The following is a 25,996-nucleotide window of genomic DNA, read 5'->3' as shown; positions in this document are numbered from 1 at the left end:
GCTTTCTGCCCTCTTTCTTTTTCTCACTTGAACATCTGGCCACTCCAAATATGGCCCACAGACCAGCAGCCTTGGCATCATCCTGGAGCTCGTAAGAAATGTACAATGTCCAGGCCCAACCCGGACCTACCCAACATGAATCTACCTTTTACCAAGCTTCCAGGTGATCCTGTGCACATGCAAGTGTGAGAAGCACTGTTTTCACAGGCAGAAAGAAGGAAGCTAGTTAGTGCAGACAATTTAAGTTGAACACATACTCAACCCTTAAAGAAATTTGGAATTGACTCACATACATAAAATAAATCCTTCCCAAATGATGTCTAAGGGGTTCATCATGTGATGAAGATTTTGTTTCTTGGGAATGTTTACAAGTTTTCAAAAAGGACCCTTCTTGAATGGTATAAGCAGGCATCCGATGACAAACATGGTGTCCCTGAACCTGATTTTCAAATGCGCCTGCACTGTCTGCATTGTTGTTAAGGTAATAACCACACTGATGGGTATGTTTCCAGAAATTCAACATGAACTCGGCCACTCTGAGCTCCCAGCGGCCATCCTCAGGTTCTAGCCACTTGGCCTCATCACAACACGGCAGCAGACTTCTTCAAAGCCAGTTAGAGAATTTCTCTCAGCAGGTGACCTCTAGGAGCTGAGGTCAGTCAGTCTTATAAGCACAAAGATCCAAATTCTGCCCACAAATAGTGGGCTTAGAAGAAGACTCCAGGCCTCAGAAAAGACAGCAGCCCCGAAAGATCCTCGATTTCAGCCCATGAGCCCAGAGCAGAGAAGGCAGCTAAGTGATGCCCAGGCTAACAACCTACAGGGAAATGAGGGCTATTGTAAGCCACTGGGTTTGTGGTGGTTTGTTACACAACAATAGGAAACTAATACAGGTTTTGGTACTCAGAAGTGAGACAATGCTGTAACAGATATCTAGCATGGGGAGCAGCTTTGGAATTGAACAGTGGGAGAAGGCTGGAGGAATTTTGCAGAACATGGTAAGAAAGGCTAAATTTCCTTGAACAGACTGCTCATAGATATATGGATGTGGGGTACCTGGGTGGCTCAGTCGGTTAAGCGTCGGACTCCTGGTTTTGGCTCAGGTCATGATCTCATGGTTTGTCATTTCAGGCCCTGCATTGGGCTCTGCAAAAACAGTGCAGAGCCGGCTTGGGATTCTCTCTCTCTCCCCCTGTCTCTGCCCCTCCCTCACTCGAGCTTTCTCTCCCTCAAAATAAATAAATTAATTAACTTAAAAAAGTCTGGATAAAGAGGGCACCTAGATGGCTCAGTGGGTTAAGCATCCACCTTCAACTCAGGTCACAATCTCAAGGTTGGTGGGTTTGAGCCCCGCGTCAGGCTCTGTGCTGACAGCTCAGAGCCTGGAGCCTGCTTCAGATTCTGTGTCTCCCTCTCTCTTTCTCTCTCTCTGCACCCTCCCCGGCTCATGCTCTGTCTCTCTCTCTTAAAAATAAACATTAAAAAAAAATTTTTTTAATGGATGTTGAGGACACTGTTGGTGAAGGACTATAAGGATTGATTAGAAGAAAGTGAGGACCACGTTATTGGAAACAGGAGTGAGGGGACCCTTGTTATATGGTGGCAGAAAGCTTAGCAAAACTTCCTGCACTTACGTAGAATTTGAAGGGATGAACCTGTTATTTAGCTAAGATTTCCAGGCACTGCTGGGTGCTGCCTGGTCTCCTGCCACGCATAGGAGAACACAAGAGACAGATAGATAGTTACCCAAAAATGAAGTAGGACTAAATTATTTAGAAAATTCTCAGACTCTCCAGATGGCAAAAGATGGTAAAAATCAGGATGGTTGCTGAATGTGTATCACAGAGAAAAGGTTGAGTGTATGACTGCACCACCTTTTGTTAAAACCCCAGAGAAATCAAAAGGTCAGAATATTCAGTCACACCAACTGTGGGGCCCTTTCAAGAAATTATGGGTGTGGGCACCTCAAACGTCTTCACAGCTGAACCAGGGGCATCTAGGAAACTTGAAGTCATTATCCCCCAGGCATCTTAACAGGAGGCCAACAGAGAAGAGACGTTTTTAAAAAGATCTGTGGATGTGGCTTCTGTTTAGTGAAGTGAAAAGCAGTGAATTCATACAAGATGCTCAAAGTTCTTGAGAAAATCATTTTAGCAGAAATCCTGCCAGCTTGGACTGAAAAAGGGACAGAGTACAACATGAACGGAGACTCTTGGGCCCCTAAAACTCCACTGGAGGAAGCAGGTTGGTAAAACTATTCAGTTGCAATCATGTTACCTTTCATAAAAAAGGAAGGAGGACACGAAAAGGGGGAACTTCATGCCCAGAAGAAAGAGACAAGAGTCCCGAAGGTTCTTCCCAAGTCTCGAAAGTGAATCCAAAAAAGGCAAACATTTATGTGGCTAGATTTCAGAGTGTTATGGACCTGTGGCTCCTTCTGACCTTCACGTCCCCCTTTTTGAGACAGAAAGTCTGCAACCGTGATCACATGCTTTCCCACTGCTGTGTGCTGGCCATGTGAGGGCAGATAACCTGTCCCTTTGGCTTTGCAGGCCCATGGGTGGAGAGGAGCCATACCCTGGCCACAGCACATGCCAGAGGGCTCCCAGGAGCCCCATCTGGACCTGGACCCAACTTAGTTTTTGGATTTTCAGCTGGTGAGATTTAGATTCAGATGATGAAATTTTTGACTTTGAACTCATACTTTAATGAGATGAGGCTCAGGAACCTGGGGTGGGGGTGAATGTATTTTTTATGTGGAGGGGGTATAAACTACTACGGGCCAGAGGGTGGGCTGTGGCAGGCAGAATGGGATGAGCCCCAAACATTGTGCCTTTTGGCAGACATGCTCTGTGTGGTCTCATCCCCTTGAGTGTGGGCAGGGGCTGGGAATATGATGGGATACAACTCTGCTGAAGACATTTTGTGGATGTAAATAATACCCTGGATCAGATAATTTCTGAGTTAAGAGATGGGAGATTATCCTGGGTCAACTTGACCTAATCAAGTGAGCTCTTAAAAGAGATAAGAATTAGCAATAGGCGCTCTCCTACTGGCCTTAAAGAAGCAAACTGTCATGTTGTGGAGAGGGCCACATGGCAGGGAGCGGAAAGTGGACTTTTAGAGCTGAGGTCTTTAATTCTGTGGCCCCAGGGAATTGGATTCAGCCAACCACCAGGGAGCTTAGAGGAGGACCCTAAGTCTCAGATGAGATCACAGCCAAGGTCGACACCTGGATTGCAGCCTTGGGAGACCCTGAGCAGAGAATCAAGTCGAGACATGCCCCAAATTTGACCTACAGAAACTGTAAGATAATATATTTAATGTTTTAAGCTGCTACAATGCAAAAGCTTCAAAGCAGTTATTAAAAATATATTCAAAGAATTTTTTAACACTATATTCAAAGAACTAAAAGAAAATGCGCTAACGATGGGTCAGTACAGAAGAAATCTCAACACAGAAATGATCGCTACAAAAAAGAACCAAATGGATATTCAGAGATGAGAAATATAATAACCAAAAAAACAAAACAAAACAAAACATAAACCCAGCAGCAGGTTTGAGATGGCAAAAGAAATCAAATGAACTTAAAGACAGATTATCAGACATTATCCAATTTCAAGAATAAAAGGGCAGAAAAAATATTTGAAGAGATAATGGCTAACATCTTCCCACACTGATTTTAAGAGCATTGCATTCCAAAGGCTGCAACAAACCCCAAGTCTGATAAACACGGGCTACATCTAGACGTATCTTAAGCTGCTGAAAGACAAAGACAAAGAGAAAATCTTAAAAGCAGCAAGAGAAAAATGGCTTATCACAGACAGGTAACCAAATGATTACCAAATGACCTCTCATTCAAAACAAAGGCAACACTAGGGTGGTATAATCTGAAACTCACCACGATGAAGGGGGGGGATAAACCGTGTAAATGAGCATTCTATAGCCAACCAAACTATCTTCCAAAAAATTGAAGGTAGAATAGAAACATTCCCAAATAAATAAAAACTGAGCTTTTGTTGCTAACAGATCTAGCCTAGATGAAATACCAAAGAAAGTCTTTACACTGAAAGAAAATGATACCAGAGGGTACTCAGATTCACAGCAAGTCGTGAACAGCATGGAAAATGATACTTAGGTGATAAATATAAGAGACTGTGTATATATACATATTTTTCTTCTCTTATTACTCTTCAGAGTAATAATAAAAATAAAGCCATAATTATACCATTCTACTGAGTGTATAACATATATTGACACAATTTGTATGTCTACAATAGCACAGAGGAGGGGGTAGGAAATGAAGCTACACTGATACAAACTTGCTAAATTTTACTGGAATTAACTCAATACTATGCTGAAGATTGTGATAAATTTAGGAAGCAGACTATAATCCCTGGGGAAACCACTAAAAGTGTAACTAAAAAATTTAGGTAAGAAATCAACATGCTTGGGTACCTGGGTGGCTCAGCTGGTTAAGCATCTCACTCTCGATCTCAGCTCAGGTCTTGATCTCAGGGTTGTGAGTTCAAGCTCCACATTGGGCTCCGCGCTGGGCGTGAAGCCTACTTTAAAAAAAAAAAAAAAAAAAGGAAGAAAAAAGAAATCAACACTCTTAAGGGCATTCTTATCCCCATGATGTAGATGAGGAAATGAGTCCTGGGAGTGAAATAACCTACATAGCTAAGGCTGGCCCCCAGGACCCCTGGCTCAGCACACTAGGACTAGGGGCCAACTCACACCTTCCAGTGGGTCAGATGGAGACACCCAGGCTCATATTCCTCATCCATCAGTGAAGGAAAATGTTCATCAAAATATTGTAAATTGCCTCCCAGACTGTACAAATATTTCCCTTGGCATCCTAAAAAAATATTATTTTTATTAGTTTTCTACCCTAAGAATAACCGCACATAAGTTGATAGCAGGAGGAAGAGGGATGACTTCTTAAGCCAAACAAGTTGGTGGCAGTGCCCAGTGAGTGCACACAAAAATGCATGTTGTGGCCCTCTTGCACTCTTTTTTTTTTTTTTTAATGTTTATTTATTTTTGAGAGAGAGAGAGACAGAGCGTGAGCGGGGAGGGGCGGAGAGAGAGGGAGACACGGAATCCGAAGCAGGCTCCAGGCTCGGAGCTGTCAGCACAGAGCCCAGTGCGGGGCTTGAACTCACGAACCTCAAGATCATGACCTGAGCTGAAGTCGGACGGTTAACCGACTGAGCCACCCAGGCACCCCACCCTTGCACTCTTTATGAATTTGGTCGGCATCCATTTATGCCTGCCCGAACTGTCTTCCCACACCCCTGCATGGAGCTCAGACTGACACACAGCAAAGGTAAAATATGCATAACATAAAATTTCTCACTTTAACCATTTACAAGAGAACTGAGCTGTGCTGGAAGGGGTTCATACCCTAATCCCACCTGCCAATGAGCTATTTAATCCCATAAGGATAAAATCACTAAATTCTTTAATACTTATTTTTGAATAAATGGCTGCAGATGCTTATTGTGCTTCACATTGTATAACACGTTATTTATGAAAATAGAAACTTAACAAGGGGTGCCTGGGTGGCTCAGTCAGTTAAGTGTCCGAGTTCGGCTCAGGTCATGAGCTCACAGTTTGTGAGTTCAAGCCCCACATCAGGCTCTGTGCTGACAGCTCAGAGCCTGGAGCCTGCTTGGGATTCTGTGTCTCCCCTCTCTCTGCCCCTCCCCTGCTCACGCGCTCTCTCTCTCTCTCTCTCTCTCTCTCAAAAATAAACATTAAAAAAAAAAAAAAAAGAAATTTAATGAGCCTGTACTGCATGCCAGGGACTAAAATAAGCCCTCATCTGCTCTGTTATGTAATCCTCACAACTCCCCTCCGAGGCTGGTTTCATTATTCTCATTTGACAGAAAAAGAAACCAAAGTTCAGTGTGGTTAAGAGGCATCAGATTGACACTAGCCAGGTCAGTTGGAGTTGTTCTGGGTGATTGTTAAACCAGATTGCTCAGAGAAGGGAGGATGCTTTTAAGACAGCATGAGGGGGTAGGAAATGTACGTTGAAATCAAGTACGCCTGTGTCTTCATTGCTCACATCTGACTGGTTACAAAAACAAAGACCTGCAATGTCCTCATAGTTTCCTTTTAATCATCACACTGATGTCATCAGGTTGACAAGATCTCAGAAGTGGATCTGGACTAGTTCACAGATCAGAATTACTGACAAACAGCAGCAGGAGCTGCTATAGCACGGAACTGAACACGGGGTTCAGGACCAAATCTCATCAATGAACAAATTTGAAAACTGCGTTTCATAGAGCACATTAAATTTCCCCTGATGCTAATGTGTGATTAAAACGTGAAATGACATAAATATCTTTTAAAGTCACAGAGGTAATTACCGAAAGTAGCCAGCCACATCACAGCTAGGCATTGTCAGAAGGCCACCGTGTGCTTCAAGTTTACTGTGGCTCAGCAAGTCACACTGTTCCTTTAAGACTTCAGCTTTGGTGGGGCGCCTGGCTGGTTCAGTAGGTTAAGCATCCAACTTCGGCTCAGGTCATGAGTTCATGGTTTGTGGGTTCGAGCCCCACGTCGGGCTCTGTGCTGACAGCTCAGAGCCTGGAGCCTGCTTCGGATTCTGTGTCTCCCTCTCTCTCTGCTCCTCCCCCACTCACGCTCTGTCTTTCTCTCTCTCTCTCTCAAAAATAAATAAACATTAAGAAATTAAAAAAAAAAAGACTTCAGCTTTGGTTTAGTCCTCTTTAGCTAATGTAAACCTTTGCTGGAATTTTGACTATGGTGGCAACACATAAGCAAATAGCATTCTTTATTTCAATAAACCTGGAATATCTCAACAGTGTGAAGGAATCAATACAATGTTCCTCGTGTCCATCTGTCTACACTGAGAAAAACCTAACCCCATGCTTGAGGTGTTATCAGTGTACACAGAGTACATTACATGAGTCTGATTTCCACACATTCGTGGAACCCTCACGAACACCAAAAGAGAAGATTTACCTCTTTCCTAGGGGTTAAGAAAAAGACATGACAGTAGGACATACATCTTGATAGAAAAATATTTAAAGATTTTAATTCTCTGAATGCCACGAGTTAACATTTTATGATCACCCTTCGAAAATAGGGCATTTGGGAGCAATTTTGAAGTTTTCCAAATCAGTACAAAGCTGATTAAATCCAACGTCACATTCACAGATTGCAAAATGACTTCCTTATAAAAACAAGGAAGCCAGGGTTGGGGTGGGTCTGTCACCAGAGTCCGGGGGCCTTGCCACTCCTTCGTGGAGCTCCCTGGTATTACATGTGTTCCTTAAAGAACCATTTCTGATGTTCCGAGTCGGTGCAGAGCCGTAGGAATGGTATGAAACTGTCACTGAAGGCCTTCTTCTCAGCCTGAACGCATTTATTGGACTGTACGTGAAATAAAGAACCATCCTACAAGAGAGAATAAGCACTGGCTGTTTACCAGAAATACAAATAATTCCTCAGAAAGTAGTTTTTTCCTTAAAATGTGTTAATAGCTCGGGTGATTTTTTATCATTGCAGAAATATTTACTGAGCACTGTGTTTGCCCCGTACTGAGGCAACTCAGGACTGCCCACGCACAGACAGGGCCAGGCGTGGACAAGCGTGTCAGGCTCACCAGGGTCCCTGATTCCACCGTCAGGGTAAGTGGTGCCACCTGCTGGCTGCTCTGGGGATCCGTCAGATCCCAAGTCTCCTCGCTACTGCTATTCTTCTCCTTGAGGGAAATTAGGATCAAAGATTCTTTATTAACATCTTCCGCTTCCCTTAGGTCAACTGATTCCATCCCTGGCGATCTCTTTCTCTTAGGTATTTAAATACAGAATCAGGAAACTTGGCTGTAGTCCCAGCTCAGCCAGAGAACAGCTGGGCAAGGGGACAAGTCACCTGAGGACATGGGTTCTATGGGACTGTGCCAATTTCCCCAACCCCAAAAGATCATGGTCCTCTTTAAGGCCTTCCCCTTGTCTTCCTTTTCCCAACTGTTCTGAGTTACCTCAGCGAAACTCTCCCCCATCCTTGAGTCTGTTTTTTCCCTCCACCTCTCTGTTGTAAGCTTTAAGTTCCCTGGGAACTTAATCATGGCCGAGCAAGTGACATACCTGTTCCAGGGAAAGAGAAACCTTTGGGAATAAAATTATAGGCAGAAGAATCTCAAAAATATTAACCCTGAAAACCCTTAAAAGAGTTCAAATGTTGCCTTCAGAGTACCATGAAAGGAAATAATTAAATAGCATCCCTTTTCCCAACCTTCTAAGGAGACTTTACTTTTCCTTAATTGGTCACTGAAATTTAAGATACAATTTTAATGATGTTTCAAACCAATTTTATGATTTCTAGCTTACATTACTGTGTAAGCCCCTTGAGGGCTTACAGTTAGAAGAAACAAGAGAAGGGGATGGAGGCGGGCGCTGCAGGGAACCACAGACGGGGAGATTTGCAGAAGTATTTTCCCTCTTATTTTTAATATCAGACGGATAACACCATGGCGCAGGCTTGTTCAGGTAGCCCGCAAATTTCACTGATAATCATAATATCTTCTACAGGAAAATGTACTCCAACTTTTGATCATGCTTAGAATTAACCCATTTATTAGCAAATTAGACCAATCTTTCCATCCCTGGGGCCAGGCTGGGAACGAAAGCTTCCTATGGAGATAAAAATAAACTCATTTCGTCTTTTGAATTATTTTCTTTGGATTTACTCCCTCAAGTGCTTTTTAGTGAGTCAAAAGATTTGACAGATTCACGAGTCCTATTACAGCTTGTGGCCAAGTGTGGCGGGGCTAGTGCCTAATGGGCCTGAAATAATACCCGGTTCCAAATCAACATCAACTATTCTGATGGAGAGCCAGCTCCATCAGAGAGATGTTTTCTTGGTGATTACCCTGCAGGTAACAACTGATCTCTATAGAGCTTTATGGTTTCCAAGGACTATTTCTGCTGTCCATCTAGTCCACACTAGAGGTAGACAGGCTGCTATTATTGTTCCCATTTTACAGCTGGGAAAAACGAGGCTTAAAGAAATGGACTAGCTTGCCCCTGGATCTAACCTCACATCCTCATGCTTTGGCTATTCGTTTCACTCATTTTAAGCCCATTTCATCCTTGGGTGTGTTTGCGACAGCTCCTCACTCCAGGACTATGGCTCACGGTCTAAGGAGGCCAGAACGACTAGATGGGAGTCAAAGCACTCCTGATGCTGGATGCCGGGGCCCCCGACCATACTGTTGGGTCCATGGTGAACTCCCTGGTCTCCCCAGATGTGGCCGCATCCCTGAGATCCTCGAGGACTGTGCCAGGGAACACTCTTTACCTCCACTCCCCCTTCTGCAGCCCATGCACCGAGAGCAAGGAGGGCAGCAGACGGCTCACTTACCTCCCGCAAGATGAACTTCTGATTCTCCGGGGCAGTTTCCTGGCAGAGTTGCATGATGAGAATATCCATTCCTGCGTCCACAGCGATGCAGGCCTCTGGCTGGTGAGTGTTATAGCGTATTTCATTCCGGGATGTGTACTCAAAAAACTAAAAATGGAGCAGCCAATCGTGCGTCAGTTACTCTCTGATGTGGAGAGAGGGAAATGGCTGGACGAGAGCCTGGGGTGACTTGGAGCTGGAAGAAACTCAAATCCCACCCACTCATCTCTAGGTGTCTGACACTGCTTAAGGCAGGAAGCCTTTAAAGGTCCAGGTAGCCAACGTTTCCCTCCTCTGGGTCTCCTGCATCTCCTGCATCCTCCACGGGCCTGCTCTGGTGGTTTATCTGCCTCCTGGGGCTGGGATCTGTTGCAATTCATAGACCTTCCAGAACTTGCTCCCCTGCCCAGCCTGAAACTCAGCACTTAACCCAGACAGACCTGCCCCGGCCACCAGCAATTGCCCTAAACACCACTTTACGTGGCACTATCCATCAAAACCCAGAATTCTGTTCAAGCATTAATTCTAAGGAAGTCATCGGACACGCAGATCTGTTGCTCCCCACCCCCCCACTTTTGTTTCTGACTAGAGGTTAGTGGCATGGTTGCTTTACAATCAAAAACAGGCAGGCAGGGAATCAGTTAACTAAACAGTAATACAGCCACACAAAGGATTATCAAGAGGCCATTAGGAATGACATTCTCAAAGGATGTCTAATAACACATGAAAAGTATGACGAAGTGGAAAGAATGGAATATAAAACATATAGACATTATGATAACAACTATTTAAAACACATGATCTAAAGGCCTTGCATAAAGGAAGATGAGAAATAACTAGGTCTTAGTTCTAATGGTGGTTGCAGAGTCCTGCCATTCACTTACTGCTTATATTTTTTTGCATTTCCCAAATATTCTGCAAAAGCATATAGTACCCTCATAATGCAAAAAAAAATATATATATACATCAAATATTTAATTTAAAAAAAAAGAGAGACTTCCCCTCATTTCTCTCTTTAAAGACCCCACACAAACGGTCCCTTGAACATTCAGGCTCCCACTGTCTGCTTTCCCCTGGCTTAAGAATGTCAAACTATAGAGAAGCAGCACCTACCTGGTTCTGACCCATTCCGTGACAGTGGTAGAGAAGGACCTGGTGTCCCACGATTTGGTTTTCATTGGGAGGGTTATAGTCAAAGCAGTAATCTCTCAGTCCTTTGTTCTGGAGCTAAACAAAACATAAAGGTGGCATTTTGATCCAGATTTATACACAACAACAGGTTCCACCCAAGGCTCCAACGGTAATGACTCCATTGGAGAGGAGTCATTGAGTCAAGAACCGGACTTACTGGGTAAGAGCTCCTTAGATTTTCAGTTTTGAAAGTGCTTTCCCATTCTATACCATAGGCAAGAATCATAACCCCCATTTCTAAAGATAAATCTGAGTTGCAGAGAGATTAACTCTTTATGACCTGAAAGCTCTTATCTCTCCATTTCTCCTTGGTGCAGACTTATTGCTGCACTGGTCCGTGCAGAGCTGGGTTGCTGCCTCACACATGTACCAAGGACCCCTGCAAGCAGGATCTGCAAAAGACATCCTGTGTGAGAGACTCACCATTTTCCAGATGAGAAGTCCACCATTCTAGACTATAGGAACAGCACAATACAGAGCTGATGGCCCAAGGTCACACGAATGGAGATGCCTGAGTCTTGAATCCAGGAACTCAGACTCCAAGTCCAGTGCTCTCCCCATCACTCAACGCTGTCTAATCTAATGCCATCTCTAAGGTACCTTTTAGATCTAAAACCCTTCGATCATTCCAAGAGAAAAAAATCATGCTCCCGCCTCCCTTTTAGTAGCCTCCAGGGAAAGACATACACCTTCCAAATCTCTTTCTGGAGAGTTCAAAGACCCCTCAATGAACTCCTCATGAATCCCTCTCCTGCCCTGGCCCTCGTCCACCCTTGACTAGCCTGTTTCTGAAGATAAGACTCAGTCATATTGAAAGAAGATTCCACAATCCAATCAACTAGCTCACAAAGCACAGACTTCCATGTTCCTGAAGTCCCTTTGCTTGTGAAGAAATCTGGTTAGAATAAGCAGAGCACCTTAGATTTGGAAGGGCTCAAATGTCCCCACGCTTGACCACCAAAGGACTGTGACCTCAAATGAACTCCCTATGTTCAGAAAGATTTGAAATGGAAAAAACACTAAAAGAGAGGTGGGAACCCCTGAAAATTAAAACTGAGATAAACTAAGCTAGCTGTATCAAGTTGGTGAAACAGAAAAAGAATGATATTAAATGACTTTAGAACATTCCCCGCTGTTTTTGTTTTTTAGAACATTCCATGTTTGATTACATTTCCTTAGTGAACTATATTCTATAAACAAATAGAGCAGCAAAGAAATCCTAAACCTCATTCAGTATCAACTGTCAGTGGTAATAGTGGATTATTATTTTGAAACTATTTTAAATATCTTTTAAGATAAAGCAAATAAATAATATGGTAATATTTTTGAAACTAAGATTTTCAGTGTAAGCAAAAAGTAATACAAGTATAATATCGAAGAAGAAAAAATCCTGTAAGATTACATTTAAATTTGAGATATCAGTATGAGTTCATGATTTGTTTCTCAAAAATATGCATTTCCTTTCTCTATCCACTGAAAAACTATAGCACTGTGCACCCCACATGGTACTCACTGGCCATATGTGGCCACTGGGTACTTAAAATGTGACCAAGTCCAAATTGAGATATGCAGTGAGTGTAAAATACACAGCAGGTTTCAAGACAGTATGAGAAAAGACGTAATGCATCTCGATAAATTTTTACATCAACTACATGTTGAAATGATAATACTGGAGATACATTGAATTAAATAAAATATATTATTAACTTCACTTGCTCCTTTTTAAAATATGGTTACTAGGGGCACCTGGGTGGCTCAGTTGGTTGAGCGTCCAACTTCAGCTCAGATTGTGACCTTGTAGTTTGTGGGTTCAAGCCCCACATTGGGCTCTGTGCTGACAGCTCAGGGCCTGGAGCCTGCTTCAGATCTCCTTCTCGGTCTGTCACTCTCCCACCTGCACTCTCTCTTTCTCTCAAAAATAAACATTAAAAAAACTTTTTAAATAATAAATAACTAAACCTTAAAAATAAAGTTAAATATAGTTAAATTTTTAATTATGTATGTGGCTAGCATTATGTTTCTGGTGTAGAGTGTGGTCTAGAGACAGAGACCACAGCTGGCATCCGGATTGTGGGCTCTGAACACTGCCCCCCACCGAAAGGGTCAGGGGCTCTGGGAGGGATGGCAGCAAATGTAGAAGATGAGCGTGGCCAGGATCAAGGAAGCAATCAAGCTACTACAAGGGGTCAAGATCACAGAAGCCAAAATGAAGAGGTTCTCACTAGCTGAAGATGGGCAACCTGAACTCTTCAAAGAAAAAAAACAGAAACCAACAGACGAACTGCAGCACACTGACCATATAAAACCCCACTGGTTTACAGTGATGCTCAAGAAAAGAAAAAGCCAACAAGCAAATGAGCCAACAAACAAACTGGAGGAAACTGAAGTGCCAATTCTTACTCTGAAAACAGGCAAATAAAGAGAAGGACTTAAAAAATTTGTTATGCCTTTTCTTGTTTTTAATTTTTTAAGTTTATTTTTTTATTTTGATAGAGCGCAAGCTGGGGAGAGGCAGAGAGAGAGAGAGAGAGAGAGAGAGAGAGAGCGAGCAGGGGAAGAGGAGAGAGAGAGAAAGAGAGAGAAAGAGAGAGAGAGAGAGAGAGAGAGAGAGAGAGAGAGAGAGAATCCCAAGCAGGCTGCACACAGTCAGCTCAGAGCCTGATGAGATCATGACCGGAACTGAAATCAAGGGTCAGATGCTTAACTGACTGAGTCACCCACTCATCCCTAAAATTTGTTATGCCTTTTCTGAATGAACTCTGAATTTCACGAATACCAAATGGTCCCAGTTAATAAGGGAACGTTCTTCTTTACAGAAACATCTCAGCTAAAAATGCAGGGGAAATGAAAGGATTAGAAAAAGCACCATTTGACAATGCCACTTGAAGTTTGGGTCTAGGTAATGATTATCAACAGTTACAGAAAACATGAGAGAGGATGCTGACATGGCCCCTGATAGTGGCTGGTCCCGGACAGGCCCCATGGACCCACTGATCAATGTCATCGCTAGAAGCAGGATGACCAGAGGTTAGGTGCTCCTGCGATGATGCTGCAGGAGCACAAAACACACCTGTGAAGTGTTCTTGCCATAAAAGGCTGATGATTCCATTCCAATCAGACCTTTGGACCTCACTTCCATTTTAAAAACTATGGGCGAGAGGCACGATTTACAAGACACCACAAGGAAACAATTAGGTAATTCCAAGGGTGAGATGTGCTACTGGACAACGGATGCTGTTTTTGCAACAATATTAGCACAAGTGGGGAGGAGGAGGGAAGAGGTCTGCCTTAGATGAAGGAGACGTGGGAGGGAGGACTAGCAGCCAACCATAACGCGAGACCTTGTCTGGACCCCAGGTGGAACCAGCCAGTTACCCTGAGAGAGGTGTGAAAAAGCAGGGGAATGTGGGTAAGGGCTAGATATTAAAGGGTACCAAGAAATTACTGCTCACTCGACGGGGGTGTGATAATGGTCTGCAGTTAGAAGATACCGTCCATACAGACGTGCACGTGGAAGCGAACGGGAGTGAAAGGACAGGAGGCCTGGGGTTTGCTTGAGCAAAGAAAAACATGAGAGGATGCAGCAGAGGAGACAGAAAGCAAGAGAGGCAAAATCATCATAATTCTAGAAGCTCGGGAACAGGGTTCATTACATCATTCTCTCTGCTTGAACCTTTTCATAGCAGACTGAATTGAATGCGTTAACGTCTTGCTTTGTGTTTATCAAAGACTCCCAGAATGGAACATGGGCACTTCTGGTCAACACGACACAGCAGAGGACACCTTCCTAAGTTGGTGTCGTTCCTCCCCAAAGCCAAAGGCACTGGACATTTTAGTTGGCTTCATCCCAGAGACATTTCTTTCAGGTCCTTTGAAATAACCGAAGTGACTCTTCTCCCTCTACTACTGCCTTTATCAATCCCCGAGCTGGGAATTATTAACTGGTCTAGCCATCTGAAGCTTGAAGTAATGTGAAACTGGACATGGAAACACCAGGTGAGCCTCAGTTTCTTTATCTATAAAATGGGAGGCTTATCGTCACCAATTTGGAGATGGCTTCTAGTGCTGACATTCTGGACTTGAGGCCCAGACACGGGGAGAAGGAAAGACAGTGGATTAAAGCAGGGAGGGGAGGAGGGGTGAGGAAGGCTAGCAGTCCCCATGAAGGGGCCTTTCTTGGCTAGGATTTATTGGTCAGGGAAGCCCCTGCCCACCAGAGGCCCGCCTCACTCACCATCCCAAAGAAGCCAGGCCTGTCTTCAGGCACGTGCAATTCTGGGTACACGTTTTCCAAGAACCACCTGAAGTCCTTACACTGGAGCTTTGCACGGAGCTGCTTCCTCTCTGTCACATCGCCAAAGGGTTCCTGAGGAAACAGCAAAAGCAGTGAGTCCCTGCAGGTCACGTACTTCCTACCAAAGCCTTCTCTCCACGGATGCTTCCCTCCTCTGCAACGTGTACCGAGAACCCACTGTGTGCTGGCTCCTGTGCAGGCTCAGAGGGTCAGACCAGCCTCAGACACAGCGACAGCGCCTTGGCAGGACAGACCATCACACAAACAACTGCATTATCGGCACTCTCGCTACAAGGAGGTGTGGCCAGGTGCTCTAGGGAAGGACACGAAGCGCCTGGTAATGAAGTCAGGGAGCCGAGTCCTGGGGCTGCGTCAGCTCCCTGGACCCGTGCATCTGCACCATCGATGAGTGTGTGATCACAGACCAGTGGACGTCAGTCGAGTACATACACCCTGACATTCTGAATTACTGCTGATACCTGAAGCGTTCACTTTCAAACACAGGTGAATATTCTCAATGTAACCATGTACATAGACCTTATGTGCTCAACATGCTGAAGTCTGAACATATGCTTACAATGGTAAGTGCCAAGTGCTGCAGTGAAAAATACTCGTGGAAGTTTAGCTTTCTGGACAAAACAAGTGATTAAGAACTTCTAAATAATTGCAGCACCTGGGTGGCTCATGGCATGATCTCGCAGTTCGTGAGCTCAAGCCCCATGTCGGGCTCTGTGCTGACAGCTTAGAGCCTGGAGTCTGCTTCAGTTTCTGTGTCTCCTCTCTCTGACTCTCCTCTGCTCGCATTCTGTCTCTCTCTCTCTCTCTTTCAAAAATAAACATTAAAAAAAATTTTTTTAACTTCTAAATAATTAAATAAAGCAAGCATCTATTTAGCACAGCCACAAGAGCAGTGCCGAGCACTATTACTGTCCTTGCAATATGATGTTAAAGTATTAAAATTTAACAGGCTAAATATTTAACAAAATGGTAATGTCAGGAAAGCGTTTGAGCAAAATTTCAGAGTTTTACTTATTTCCCAGAGGGTCTTCCTTTGATGAGTCATTGTGCCCTCATCTTCAACCAAATATCCCTTTGAACACTCGGCCACGGGCATCCAGACAAAAGGTGTACGCGGGGCCCCTCTAATATGTCATTCTTTGGGAAGCCTCAGGAAGAGAGAGCTGTGGGTTCCAGACTGGGTAATGGGAAGGAGCAGATGTTTCCACCCTGCAGCCTTGGGCATGACAGAGGAAGCAATGACCCTGGAGCCCAGAGGCAGAAAGGCGCCAAGGTCAGGGGCAGGTCCACAGGGCTCTGCAGAGCAGGGAGTGGGTTCTACGCACCCCAGGCTCAGTTCTGCCCACATCACCCACGAGGCCTTGGGCAAGCTCTCTGAGCTTCAGTTCTGGCATCTAAAATGAGAATTGGGGCGCCTGGGTGGCTCAGTAGGCTGAGTGTCTGACTTCCTCAGGTCATGATCTTGCAGTTCATGAGTTCGAGCGCCTCATCGGGCTCTGTGCTGACAGCTCAGAGCCTGGAGCCTGCTTCGGGTTCTATGTCTCCCTCTCTCTCTGCCCCTCCCCCGTTCACACACAGTCTCTCAAAATTAAATAAACATTAAAAAAAATAATAATAAATAAAAAATGAGAATTCCATAGCTATCCTGAAGGGCTGCTGTGAGGATTCAGAAAAAGAGGTTTACATTTTCATTTTAGTTGATGCTGGTGCAGAGTGGGCACCCTGTCCAGGGGCCTGTAGAGCTGGCCACTGCAGAGGCAGTGGACCTATTTGCTAAAGCTTATTTGTAACCCTAAAACCACTACACCACCATCATCTGCAAACACATACAGAGAGGGATAAAAAATCTGAGTCACCCAACGTGACGCTTCTGGCTGAGATCATGTCTCAGCTCTCACGCTGTAAACAAGCGTCCTGTTCATCGCCCACCTAGTGCCACATTTTGCTGCTTTGTGTTGGTGACCTCACTGTTTAAAAGGCCCCCAAGCATGGTGCTGAAGGGCTGGCTAGTGTTCCTCAGTGCAAGAAGGCTGTGTTGTGCCTGGCAGAGAAAATACGTGGATTAGGCACGTGTCACAATGTTGTTGGCCATGAGTTCAATGCAAACAATCTTTCGACAGAAATATACACAAAACCACGTATTGTATACTGTATATATTGATCGGTTGGCAAAAATGTCAACCTGCAAGAGGCCTGAAGGAACCTAGCACCGTATTTCTCTGAGAAGCAGCGGCTCAGTAGCCTTGAATCAGTGTTTGCAATGGTGACACAGACCATAATTACTGTAAATGATGAGAATCAACATGAATGTATTATTATAAGTGGGGGATAAAGTTTTCCCATACTTGTATCTATTTCTGGAACCAGGTCCACTATGGCGGGGAGGCCAGAATCAGCTGCTTTTGTTTGGATGAGGCCAGCTGGGATACAGGTGGGCTGGGGAACTCACCAGGCGGGCATGGGGGTTGCGATGGTAGTAGAGTTCTTTAAATTCATCCATCCACACTTCAGCTGCTCGGACACTGTTGGCCAGAGCCTTATTGCGGGAGTAGGGAGCTTGCTTGGGGAAAACGTGGCCAACGTGAGAGCACGGGTGTGTTTCCAAGGTCCCACCGCACTGCCAGATCTGTGCAGAGAGCAGGGAGGAGGCCGGGTGGGTGAGTGGCGGGGCGAGGTGGGGGGGTGGTGGAGCGGAATGGTGAGCTGCTGGTCCACCGTGCCCGCAGCAAGGAGGCCGGGCACACAGACATCATGATGAACACTGCCAGGCCTCACCCTCCATGGGGTAGGAGGCCACCTCCCCAGCACATTCAGGACACAGGATGCAGTCAAAGAGCAAGAACACAGCCCCAAAGACAAACAAGCCGCCGGGAGCAAGATCCCAGAGTCCATGCACTAGAGCTCATGCACTTGACTCACAGGAGCACCCATAACTGACCTCACTGGGAACCCGTTACTCATTATGTAAAACACAGGCTCATTACCTGATCTCCTAGCCACAGAAGATAGGAAAGCAGCGAGTAAGGAGAGAGGTTTGGAAGGGGAAAGGAAGAACTTCTAGAGGCAGAGAGCAGCCTGACACCTAGGGAAGAGGCAGAAAGACCATTAAAAGCACATCCTAAACCTCAACAGGCTGACTTGTCTGAGACCAGCTCATGCTGGGGCACAGGGCCGTGAAGACCCCACGGTTCCCAGGATGTGAGACCAGGGAGAGTACCTGGTACTTATAATGGGGGGTGTGAGTCCTCAGCGGAGGGCCAATTCTTATTAACTCTCTCTAAGCAGGAAACCATATAAAATACCACCAAAATTTAAAATTTTCTATTAAAAACTACAGATGTTAACATAAAATGTTGATACTCAAAATGCAGGATTTGGTTAACTGGAAAACCCACTGAAATGCTAGTGGCCTCTCAAAGGGGCATCCGTGGGACACAAGCAGCAGAATCAGGAAATGGGCTTTTCCCAAAAAGCAGATTCCTGGTCCCTACCAAAAATCTATCAAGCCTGACTTTCTGGAGACTGTACCTATAAATGTGTCTTTTTAAACAAGTTCTTTGTTAAACAATTCTTATATGTGGCAAAGTCTGAAGGTCACTGTGCTAAACAGGTTATTTCATAAGTAAATAAGCAAATCAAGACTCCACAAGATGGGTCTGGGAAGCAGGGGCCTGGGTGTTAGCCCCGTCTCTGCCACTCACTGCGTGGGTGACCTTGAGCCAGTCACTTCCCCTCTCTGGGCCCCAGTCCCTCCCTGCTGTAGTAAGAGAAAAGAACTAGGTGACCTGCAAGGCCCTTCCCTGCCCCAAATCTATGAAAAGTACAATTTTTTAAAAGTTCAAACAAGAAGGCAAGCATGTTTATAGAATGTGCACGCCACTACTATCCTCTTTCAGGATCATTAGATAAAAACCATCAACATGGAAGAAAAGTCTGCCAGGTTCTCCTGGAAAATCCCATCATTCCCAGAGAGAGAGAGAAAGAGAGAGAGAGAGAGAGAAGGGACAAGTGAAGGATGAGTCCAAAGAGAAGACTGGAATACTTACCCTAAAGGAGAATTCGAGGTTTTCTCCGCCCCAAACTTCCATTCCTGTATCATAAGACCCCAGATATTCAAAATATTTCTTACTCACAGCAAACAGCCCTCCAGCCATTGTTGGGGACCTAGGAGAGTGTGATAACCACATTGCAGTGTGAGCAGCAGGTGAACTGTCTGTCGGGAGCCCTCCAGCCTGCCCAGTCGTCTCTAAGCACACCCGGACTTTACGCTCTGTACCAGGCCTTGCGCTGGGCCGGGAGGCATAGATGTGCCCCACGGTCCCTGCCCTAGGAGGCTCACAAACATCTCACCAGGCAGCACTGTGTGGGCACAGAGGGGAGGGCAGGGGGCAGGTGGGCAGGGTTCAGTTTCCCAGAGGAAATGAGGCCTGAAGAACACGGAGGAGTTGGCAGAGAAGAGGAATGGAATGTTTCTCCAAGAAGATACCAGCATGAGCACAGGCCTGAGGGCGAGATAAAACCTTGTACCCCTAGAAGCACAGACAACCCAGAGAGTTGAAGAAAGAGACAGGCTCCCCAAGAGGATGGCTAGCGCTGGGCTGTGGTGGCCTTGGTCACAGGGTCACAGGGCAACACAGATGCCCTTTGGAGCGTAGAAGACCACAGAAGGCAGCTCTCATCTCAAAGCTCCTCCAGGGCCCATTCCTCTCCTGCATGAGTGGCCTCCTTCCAGGACCCCGATGGCCACTTTTGCCTTCTTCTTCACCCAGCCTTGTTTTCTCCCCAGCAGGTTCCTCTGGTTCTAGAAATGGCCCAAGCCTTCTGTCCTACCACAGCAGAAAGCTGAAAGGTCAACACACCAAGACATGCAGATGCCAAGGAATGTATTCAGAGGTAGAGAAACTGTACATCATCAAGGGTCTAACTGTTTAAAAATGTTAAGGTCTCCCGGCAGTGCTTCTGGGCCTTGACAAAGTATTAGCTTTCCCTGCATTCCAAGCTCTGGGCCGATAAGAAAAGGACAGCAAGATTCCTTGTGGAAGGGAAGGCTCTAGACTACAAAGCACTTCCACGTGTTTCATCCCAAAAATCTAAGGGGTAGGCAAGGTGGATATGCTTGTACCTATTTCACAGGTGAGGAAACTGAGACCCAGGGATATTATAGGAAGGGAAGAGGAGGTGGCCATGGCATCCCCGAGCACATGTGTGTGATGGGGAGGAGGGGACCATGGGAGTACATGTCAGCATCCCAGGATGGATGTATGAACCTGGATAAGACCCTTCCTATTCTGAGCCTCAGTTTACAAATCTGTTCAGTGAAAGTTGAGTAGGATGTCACTCAGGACTCCTACAGAAGCCAGGGTGTCACCACAATCCCTGCCTTCCCCATTCTCATTCAGTCTCTCTCAGTCCACCACATCATCTCTGGAGTACCCCATTTCTCTCCATCTTCTCCTGCACCATCATTCCTGACTCGAAGATTATGATGCCTCCTAAAGATGTCCCTGCCCGCTGCCCCGCCCCCTCCAGGCCCCTTGCCAACATGGCATCTAGCAATCTTTAAAGAATGTAACAGGCAGGGTCATTTCCAGCTCAAATCCCTTCAGTGGCTTCTATTCTCTCAGGGTAAAGTCCAAAGCCCCGTCCTTGGCCTTCTAGGCTGGATGTGACTTGGCCTCGTTCATTTCTCCACCCCCATCTCGTTTTCTTTAAATTTATTTATTTATTTATTTATTTTTGAGAGAGGGAGAGGGGGGACACGCAGAAGCAGGGGAAAGGCAGAGAAAGAGAGAGAATTCAAGCAGGCTCAACGCTGACAGTGTGCCCCATGTGGGGCTCAGACTCACGAACCGTGATATGATGACCTGAGCCAAAATCAAGGGTCGGACACTTAACTGACTGAGCCACCCAGGCACCCCTCTACCGCCATCTCTTGAGACTGTCTCCACAGGCATCTCCCTCTGGCCAGTGGGTCATCTCAAGGTCAGAACTCAGAAGTCCTCCTGGCAAACATGGGTGCAGATCTAAGACACCATTTTTAGCTCAATGCAGTAATAAAGCTGATGTCCGATCTCCCTCTGCCTGACTCCCATTTGCTCCTGAAATTGGAAGGGGAGGAAGAAGCCTTTATATTACTTCAACACCTCAAAGAATGAGAGCAACCAAGCCCCTGCTAAACCCACCCTACTCAGACCCAGGCTCACCAACTAGCCAAAGGTGGCCCATTCACCCCCCAGGTCCACCTATCCCCCAGTTGAAAAAGGACCTGACAGTGTGTCCTCAAAATGTTAAGCATGAAATTATCATATGACCCGCCAATGGTGCTCCTAAGTATATACCTCAAAAACCTGAAAACAGGGACTCAAACAGTAACAGTAAATCAATATTCACAGCAGCATTGTTCACAATAACCACATGATAGAAACAACCCAAGTGGCCATCAGCAGGTGAATGGATAAACAAACATGGATGTCTACACAGTGGAATATTGTTCAGCCATTAAAGGAACGGGGTTCTGGAAGAACCTTGAAAACACTTATGTGGAGTGAAAGAAGCCAGACACAAAAGGACAAATACTGTGTGATTCCACTTACACGAGCAATCTAGACTAGGGAAATCCATCGAGAGTACAATAGAAGTGACCAGGGGTTGAAGAAGAGACAGGGGAGTCATTGCTCAATGGGTATAGGGTTTCCGCACAGGACAATGAAAAAGATCTGGAAGTGACAGTTACTCAATACTGTGAATGTGCTTGATGCCACTGAGCTAAACACTTTAAAAAATGGTTGAAGTGAACAATTTTTTTGTTATGCATATTTTACCACAGTTTTTAAATACGTAAATAAATAAAATATACCAACATAAAATTCATGTGGGTGGCAAAGATTTTTTAATAAAAATAAAATTATGCTCGGGCACCTGGGTGGCTCAGTCGATTAAGCGTCCGACTTCGGCTCAGGTCACGATCTCGCAGTTCATGAGTTTGAGCCCCACTCTGGGCTCTGTGCTGACAGCTCAGAGCCTGGAGGCTGCTTCAGATTCTGTGTCTCCCTCTCTCTCTCTCTCTGCCCCTCCCCCACTCATGCTCTGTCTCTGTCTCTATCTCTCTCTCAAATATAAATAAAGATTTTAAAAATAAAATAAAATAAACAAATGCTCTGGAGAAAGTGGGGGAACAACAGCTAACCAGCCCTCCCCGGGTACCCTCACTGACACGGTGGCCAGACGCAACGAGGCACGCTCAGAGAGTGAGTGGCCAGAGGTTAGCCCCTAACCTGATGACATCGATGGGCGACCGCATCCGCGTCCTCTCCCTCTCGGGAACCACGTGCCACGTGAACACCAGCCTCCAGTCGAAGCCGCCGATCTGTGGCTCCCCGGCATTGCCCAGGTACTCAAAGGTGTTCCAGTCAATCACATCGATCACAGGGCACACCACCGCCGACTCCTCTTCGTGGATCCTGCGAACATCCGGGATGCCCCATGTGCCTCTCCATGAGGACAGGTGGCGGGAGGACGATCAGGGAATTTGGGGATGACTCTCCTCATCCTTCCGCGAGGAGGGAGGAGAGCCCGTGTGAGGAAGGCGTACGTCTCCCGTTGCAGGTGTCTGCAGCCACATGAGGCCCTGGCGGGTGATCCTCACAGGGAACGCTCAGGTGGCGGGGGAGACCGAGGAAGGAAGGATTCTGGCTTGAATAGGAAAAGTCCCCAGCTTCAATATTCAGATTCCATCTATGGACATACTGGATAAATCTGAGTCCCTCCATGAAAGTCAAGACATGTGAAAACCAAAGGTCACTTTTAAGACAGAAAGCAGATTTTGCAATTTCTAAAGACTGCCAAGAGGGACCTCATTTAATCACAACGAAATGTCTTAGTGTTGAGAACGAATTATCCCTCTAAAAAACAGAGATGCGCCCAGACCAAAGGATCAGCTTTGGAGTTAGAATAAAAATTCGAACCCTGCCCCTTATTTGCCGTGTGACATTAGCCAAGTCGCCTAACCTCTCAGAACCTGTCACCTGTGGGTGACCCTGGAACGATAATATCTACTCTTAGGGTTAAGGTGAGGACACCCTTGGGGGATGTTTATAAGGTGGCTGGCAGAGAACCTGGGACCTACTGCTAGTCTTTTCTTGTCCTCTTTATTACTGTGAAACAGGTTACAATACTGTAGAGAAAAATGCTGCAGATATCAGTCCATGTGCCTGCTTTAGCTATTCTCTCTGCAACCATGATCACAGACCCAGCCATCCTTCAGCATATGCTGCCATATCGTGTGGGGTTTTTTTTTGCACTTGACAGTGCACCAGGGAAGATGAAGTGGGACTGGCCTGTGTGTGAACACTGGATTTCTCTGGGCTACATTCCGGGGGCTTTTATCTGGAATTTGAGACCTAAAACATCATAAGTCACACAGAGCAATGTGAAGAAACAGAGATCGACCAGACTTGAGTTGTCAGTGTCCTTAGAATAATCCCAGAAAGTCAGAGGGGGCAAAGTGAATACCACACTCAGGTAAGAATTACAGTATTAGGCGAAATTGCATTGTTCAGGATAGACTGTATGAATAAAACCTGTGCATTCACTAACTGAGGAAGATTTAATTTTTAAATGTTTATTTATTTTTGATAGGGGTAGGGGGTGAAGGACAGAGAGAGAGGGAGACAGAGGATCCAAAGCAGGCTCTGCACTGAGAGCGGAGAACCCGATGTAGGGCTCGAACTCACAAACCGTGAGATCATGATCTGAGCCAAAGTCAGAGGCTTAACTGACTGAGCCACCAGGTGTCCCCCCCCCCCCACCCCCGAATTCTTTAAACAAACTTAGGGCACTCTTAAAAGGTTTGAGAAGACAAGTGGCTGACCTGCTGGGCAGGTTCAAAGAAGCTTCTTAGCCCCTGACAGAGACCAGAAGAACTTGTGACTTGCAATCAAACTGGTCGGGTGGCCTAATTTTTATAAGAAAAGGAAAACTGGGGGAGCCAGCATTGGAGTAAAGGACCCTGAACCATGGTTACAAAGTGTGCAGGCCGAGTAACAGCTTGCCCCGTGGGTGGGGGGCGGGGGCAGGCATGCTACTGGCATCTGGGGCAGAACCAGTCTTTGTTGTGCAGGGCTGAACTGCACACTGTGGGACGTCTGGCATCCCCAGTCCCCGGCTCATAAAATGCCAAGAGCACCACCCACCTGACTTGAAAACCAAAGAATATCTATTGCCCAAAGCCCCTGGAGGAACATGGTTACTGCTCCTGTCGGACCGTCCAAGGGACAGGGAGGGTTCCCATTTGGGACCATCTGAGGGACCAGCGTGTGTCAACTCTGGTACACACCTAGGTCCCTGGGGAGCTTCTGAAACATCCAGAAGCCCGGGGCCACCTCTAGAGATTCAGATCCAGTGGTTGGCCATGAGACCAAGGAGTTGGTATGCTTTTTACAAAATTTTTTTAATGTTTATTTATTTTGAGAGACAGAGTATAAGCAGGAGAGGGGCAGAGAGAGAGGGAGACACAGAATCTGAAGCAGCCTCCATGGTCTGAGGTGTTATCACAGAGCCCAATGCGGGGCTAGAACTCATGAACAGTGAGATCATGACCTGAGCTGAAGTCGGATGCCTAACCGAATAAGCCACCCAGGCAACCCAGGAGTTGGTATGTTTTACAAGTTGCCCAGATGGGGTTCTATGGGTAGCCAGGGTGGAGAATCCTTTTATCTGGGGATATGGAACAAGGACTTGTCTATGGGGAGGGCTGCCTCACTGGCCTTCAGAGGATGGGCTGGAGTAGAATGCTGGGTGGTATTAGTGCATCAGGGGACTTCAGATCGGCCTAGAGGCAGCCATGTGTGTTCACAGTGGGGAAGGGGTGAAGGGCAAACCCACTGGTCCAGGTTCCAGAGGGAACCCTTAGCTGTCACCATGCTGTAAAATTCCATCACAGGCCTGAGGAACCCTGGGTCCTTGCTGCTGGTGAAGCTCATCAGAGCTGAGGAGGAGAAGGAGGCAGCTGTGGGACCCACAGGGGACAGGACATAGATAGGACAGCAGAAGTAGCAGAGCAGGGGACAGCCTGGTCTCACACAGGAAGGAGGAAAGTGGGTCCCCAGCTCTTCCAGACAGACCGTGGCAACCAAAGTGCTAGAGGCCATGGGAAAGCAGTTTGCCAACTGCAGAGATCCTGATCTTCTTTAAAAAAATGTTTTAAATGTTTATTTATTTTTGAGAGAGAGAGAGAGAGAGAGTGTGGGCAGGGGAAGGGCAGAGAGAAAGGGAAACACAGAATCAAAGCAGGTTCCAGGCTCCAAGCTATCAGCACAGAGCCTGACACGGGGCTCAAACCCACGAACTACAAGATCATGACCTGAGCCGAAATTGGGCGCTTAGCTGACTGAGCCACCCAGGCGCCCCAGAGACTCTGATCTTCTGACCCTTCGCCTGCTCCGCGGGGAGGGACCAAACGAAAACCCTCCCAATCTTGGACCTTTCTCCTCCACCTGGAGGAGCTCTGACTTTGCCAGCCCAGCTCCTGCCTGCTGTGATGCTGACTCAGGAGAATAGGGAGACAAAGGAGGAGAGGAGAGGAGAGGAGAGGAGAGGAGAGGAGAGGAGAGGAGAGGAGAGGGGAGGGGAGGGGAGGGGAGGGGAGGGGAGGGGAGGGGAGGGGAGGGGAGGGGAGGGGAGGGGAGGGGAGGGGAGGGGAGAGAGGAGCCCAGTGGCAGTAGATTTGGAGGACAGGCAGATTGGGAGGGTTAGCGTATGAGGCTGTGGGATAGCAGGAGACATGCCCTTAAAGACAGGGCTGTGTTATGACTTTTCATGGCTTCATAAAAAATAACATATATTTAAAGCTGTATTTTATGACTATATTGCTAGAAGGACAAGCCACACTCCAGGCTAAATCCATTGTTATGATGCTCATTTTTTTCCTTCTGATGTAAAATAATTAACATAAAAACATTTTTGCGGGTCTATTAAAAAATTTCATGGGTCCTAAGCATTGTAGGTACTGGGTATAATGGATAAGACAGCCTTGCTTGAAGGAAATACACC

At 46.1% G+C, this 25,996-nt stretch overlaps 1 protein-coding gene across 1 annotated transcript in view; it reads right to left on the bottom strand.

The window, feature by feature from the left end:
• Positions 1-7,049: 7,049 nt before the first annotated feature.
• GALNT12 (polypeptide N-acetylgalactosaminyltransferase 12) overlaps positions 7,050-25,996 on the bottom strand; it is a 37,051-nt gene continuing 18,104 nt past the window's right edge. Inside the window, exons 4-10 of the mRNA XM_007089324.3 lie at positions 22,222-22,407; positions 18,994-19,111; positions 17,397-17,573; positions 14,870-15,001; positions 10,558-10,671; positions 9,406-9,552; positions 7,050-7,437 (exon numbers count right to left, since the gene is read on the bottom strand). Of these exons, the coding sequence (XP_007089386.2) occupies positions 7,300-7,437; positions 9,406-9,552; positions 10,558-10,671; positions 14,870-15,001; positions 17,397-17,573; positions 18,994-19,111; positions 22,222-22,407 (1,012 nt within the window). The 3' untranslated portion in view covers positions 7,050-7,299. The remainder of the gene's footprint in view (positions 7,438-9,405; positions 9,553-10,557; positions 10,672-14,869; positions 15,002-17,396; positions 17,574-18,993; positions 19,112-22,221; positions 22,408-25,996) is intronic.

This window comes from Panthera tigris, chromosome D4 (genome assembly GCF_018350195.1).
Source record: "Panthera tigris isolate Pti1 chromosome D4, P.tigris_Pti1_mat1.1, whole genome shotgun sequence".
Lineage (NCBI taxonomy): Eukaryota > Metazoa > Chordata > Mammalia > Carnivora > Felidae > Panthera > Panthera tigris.
This window is presented reverse-complemented; position numbering and strand designations above follow the sequence as displayed.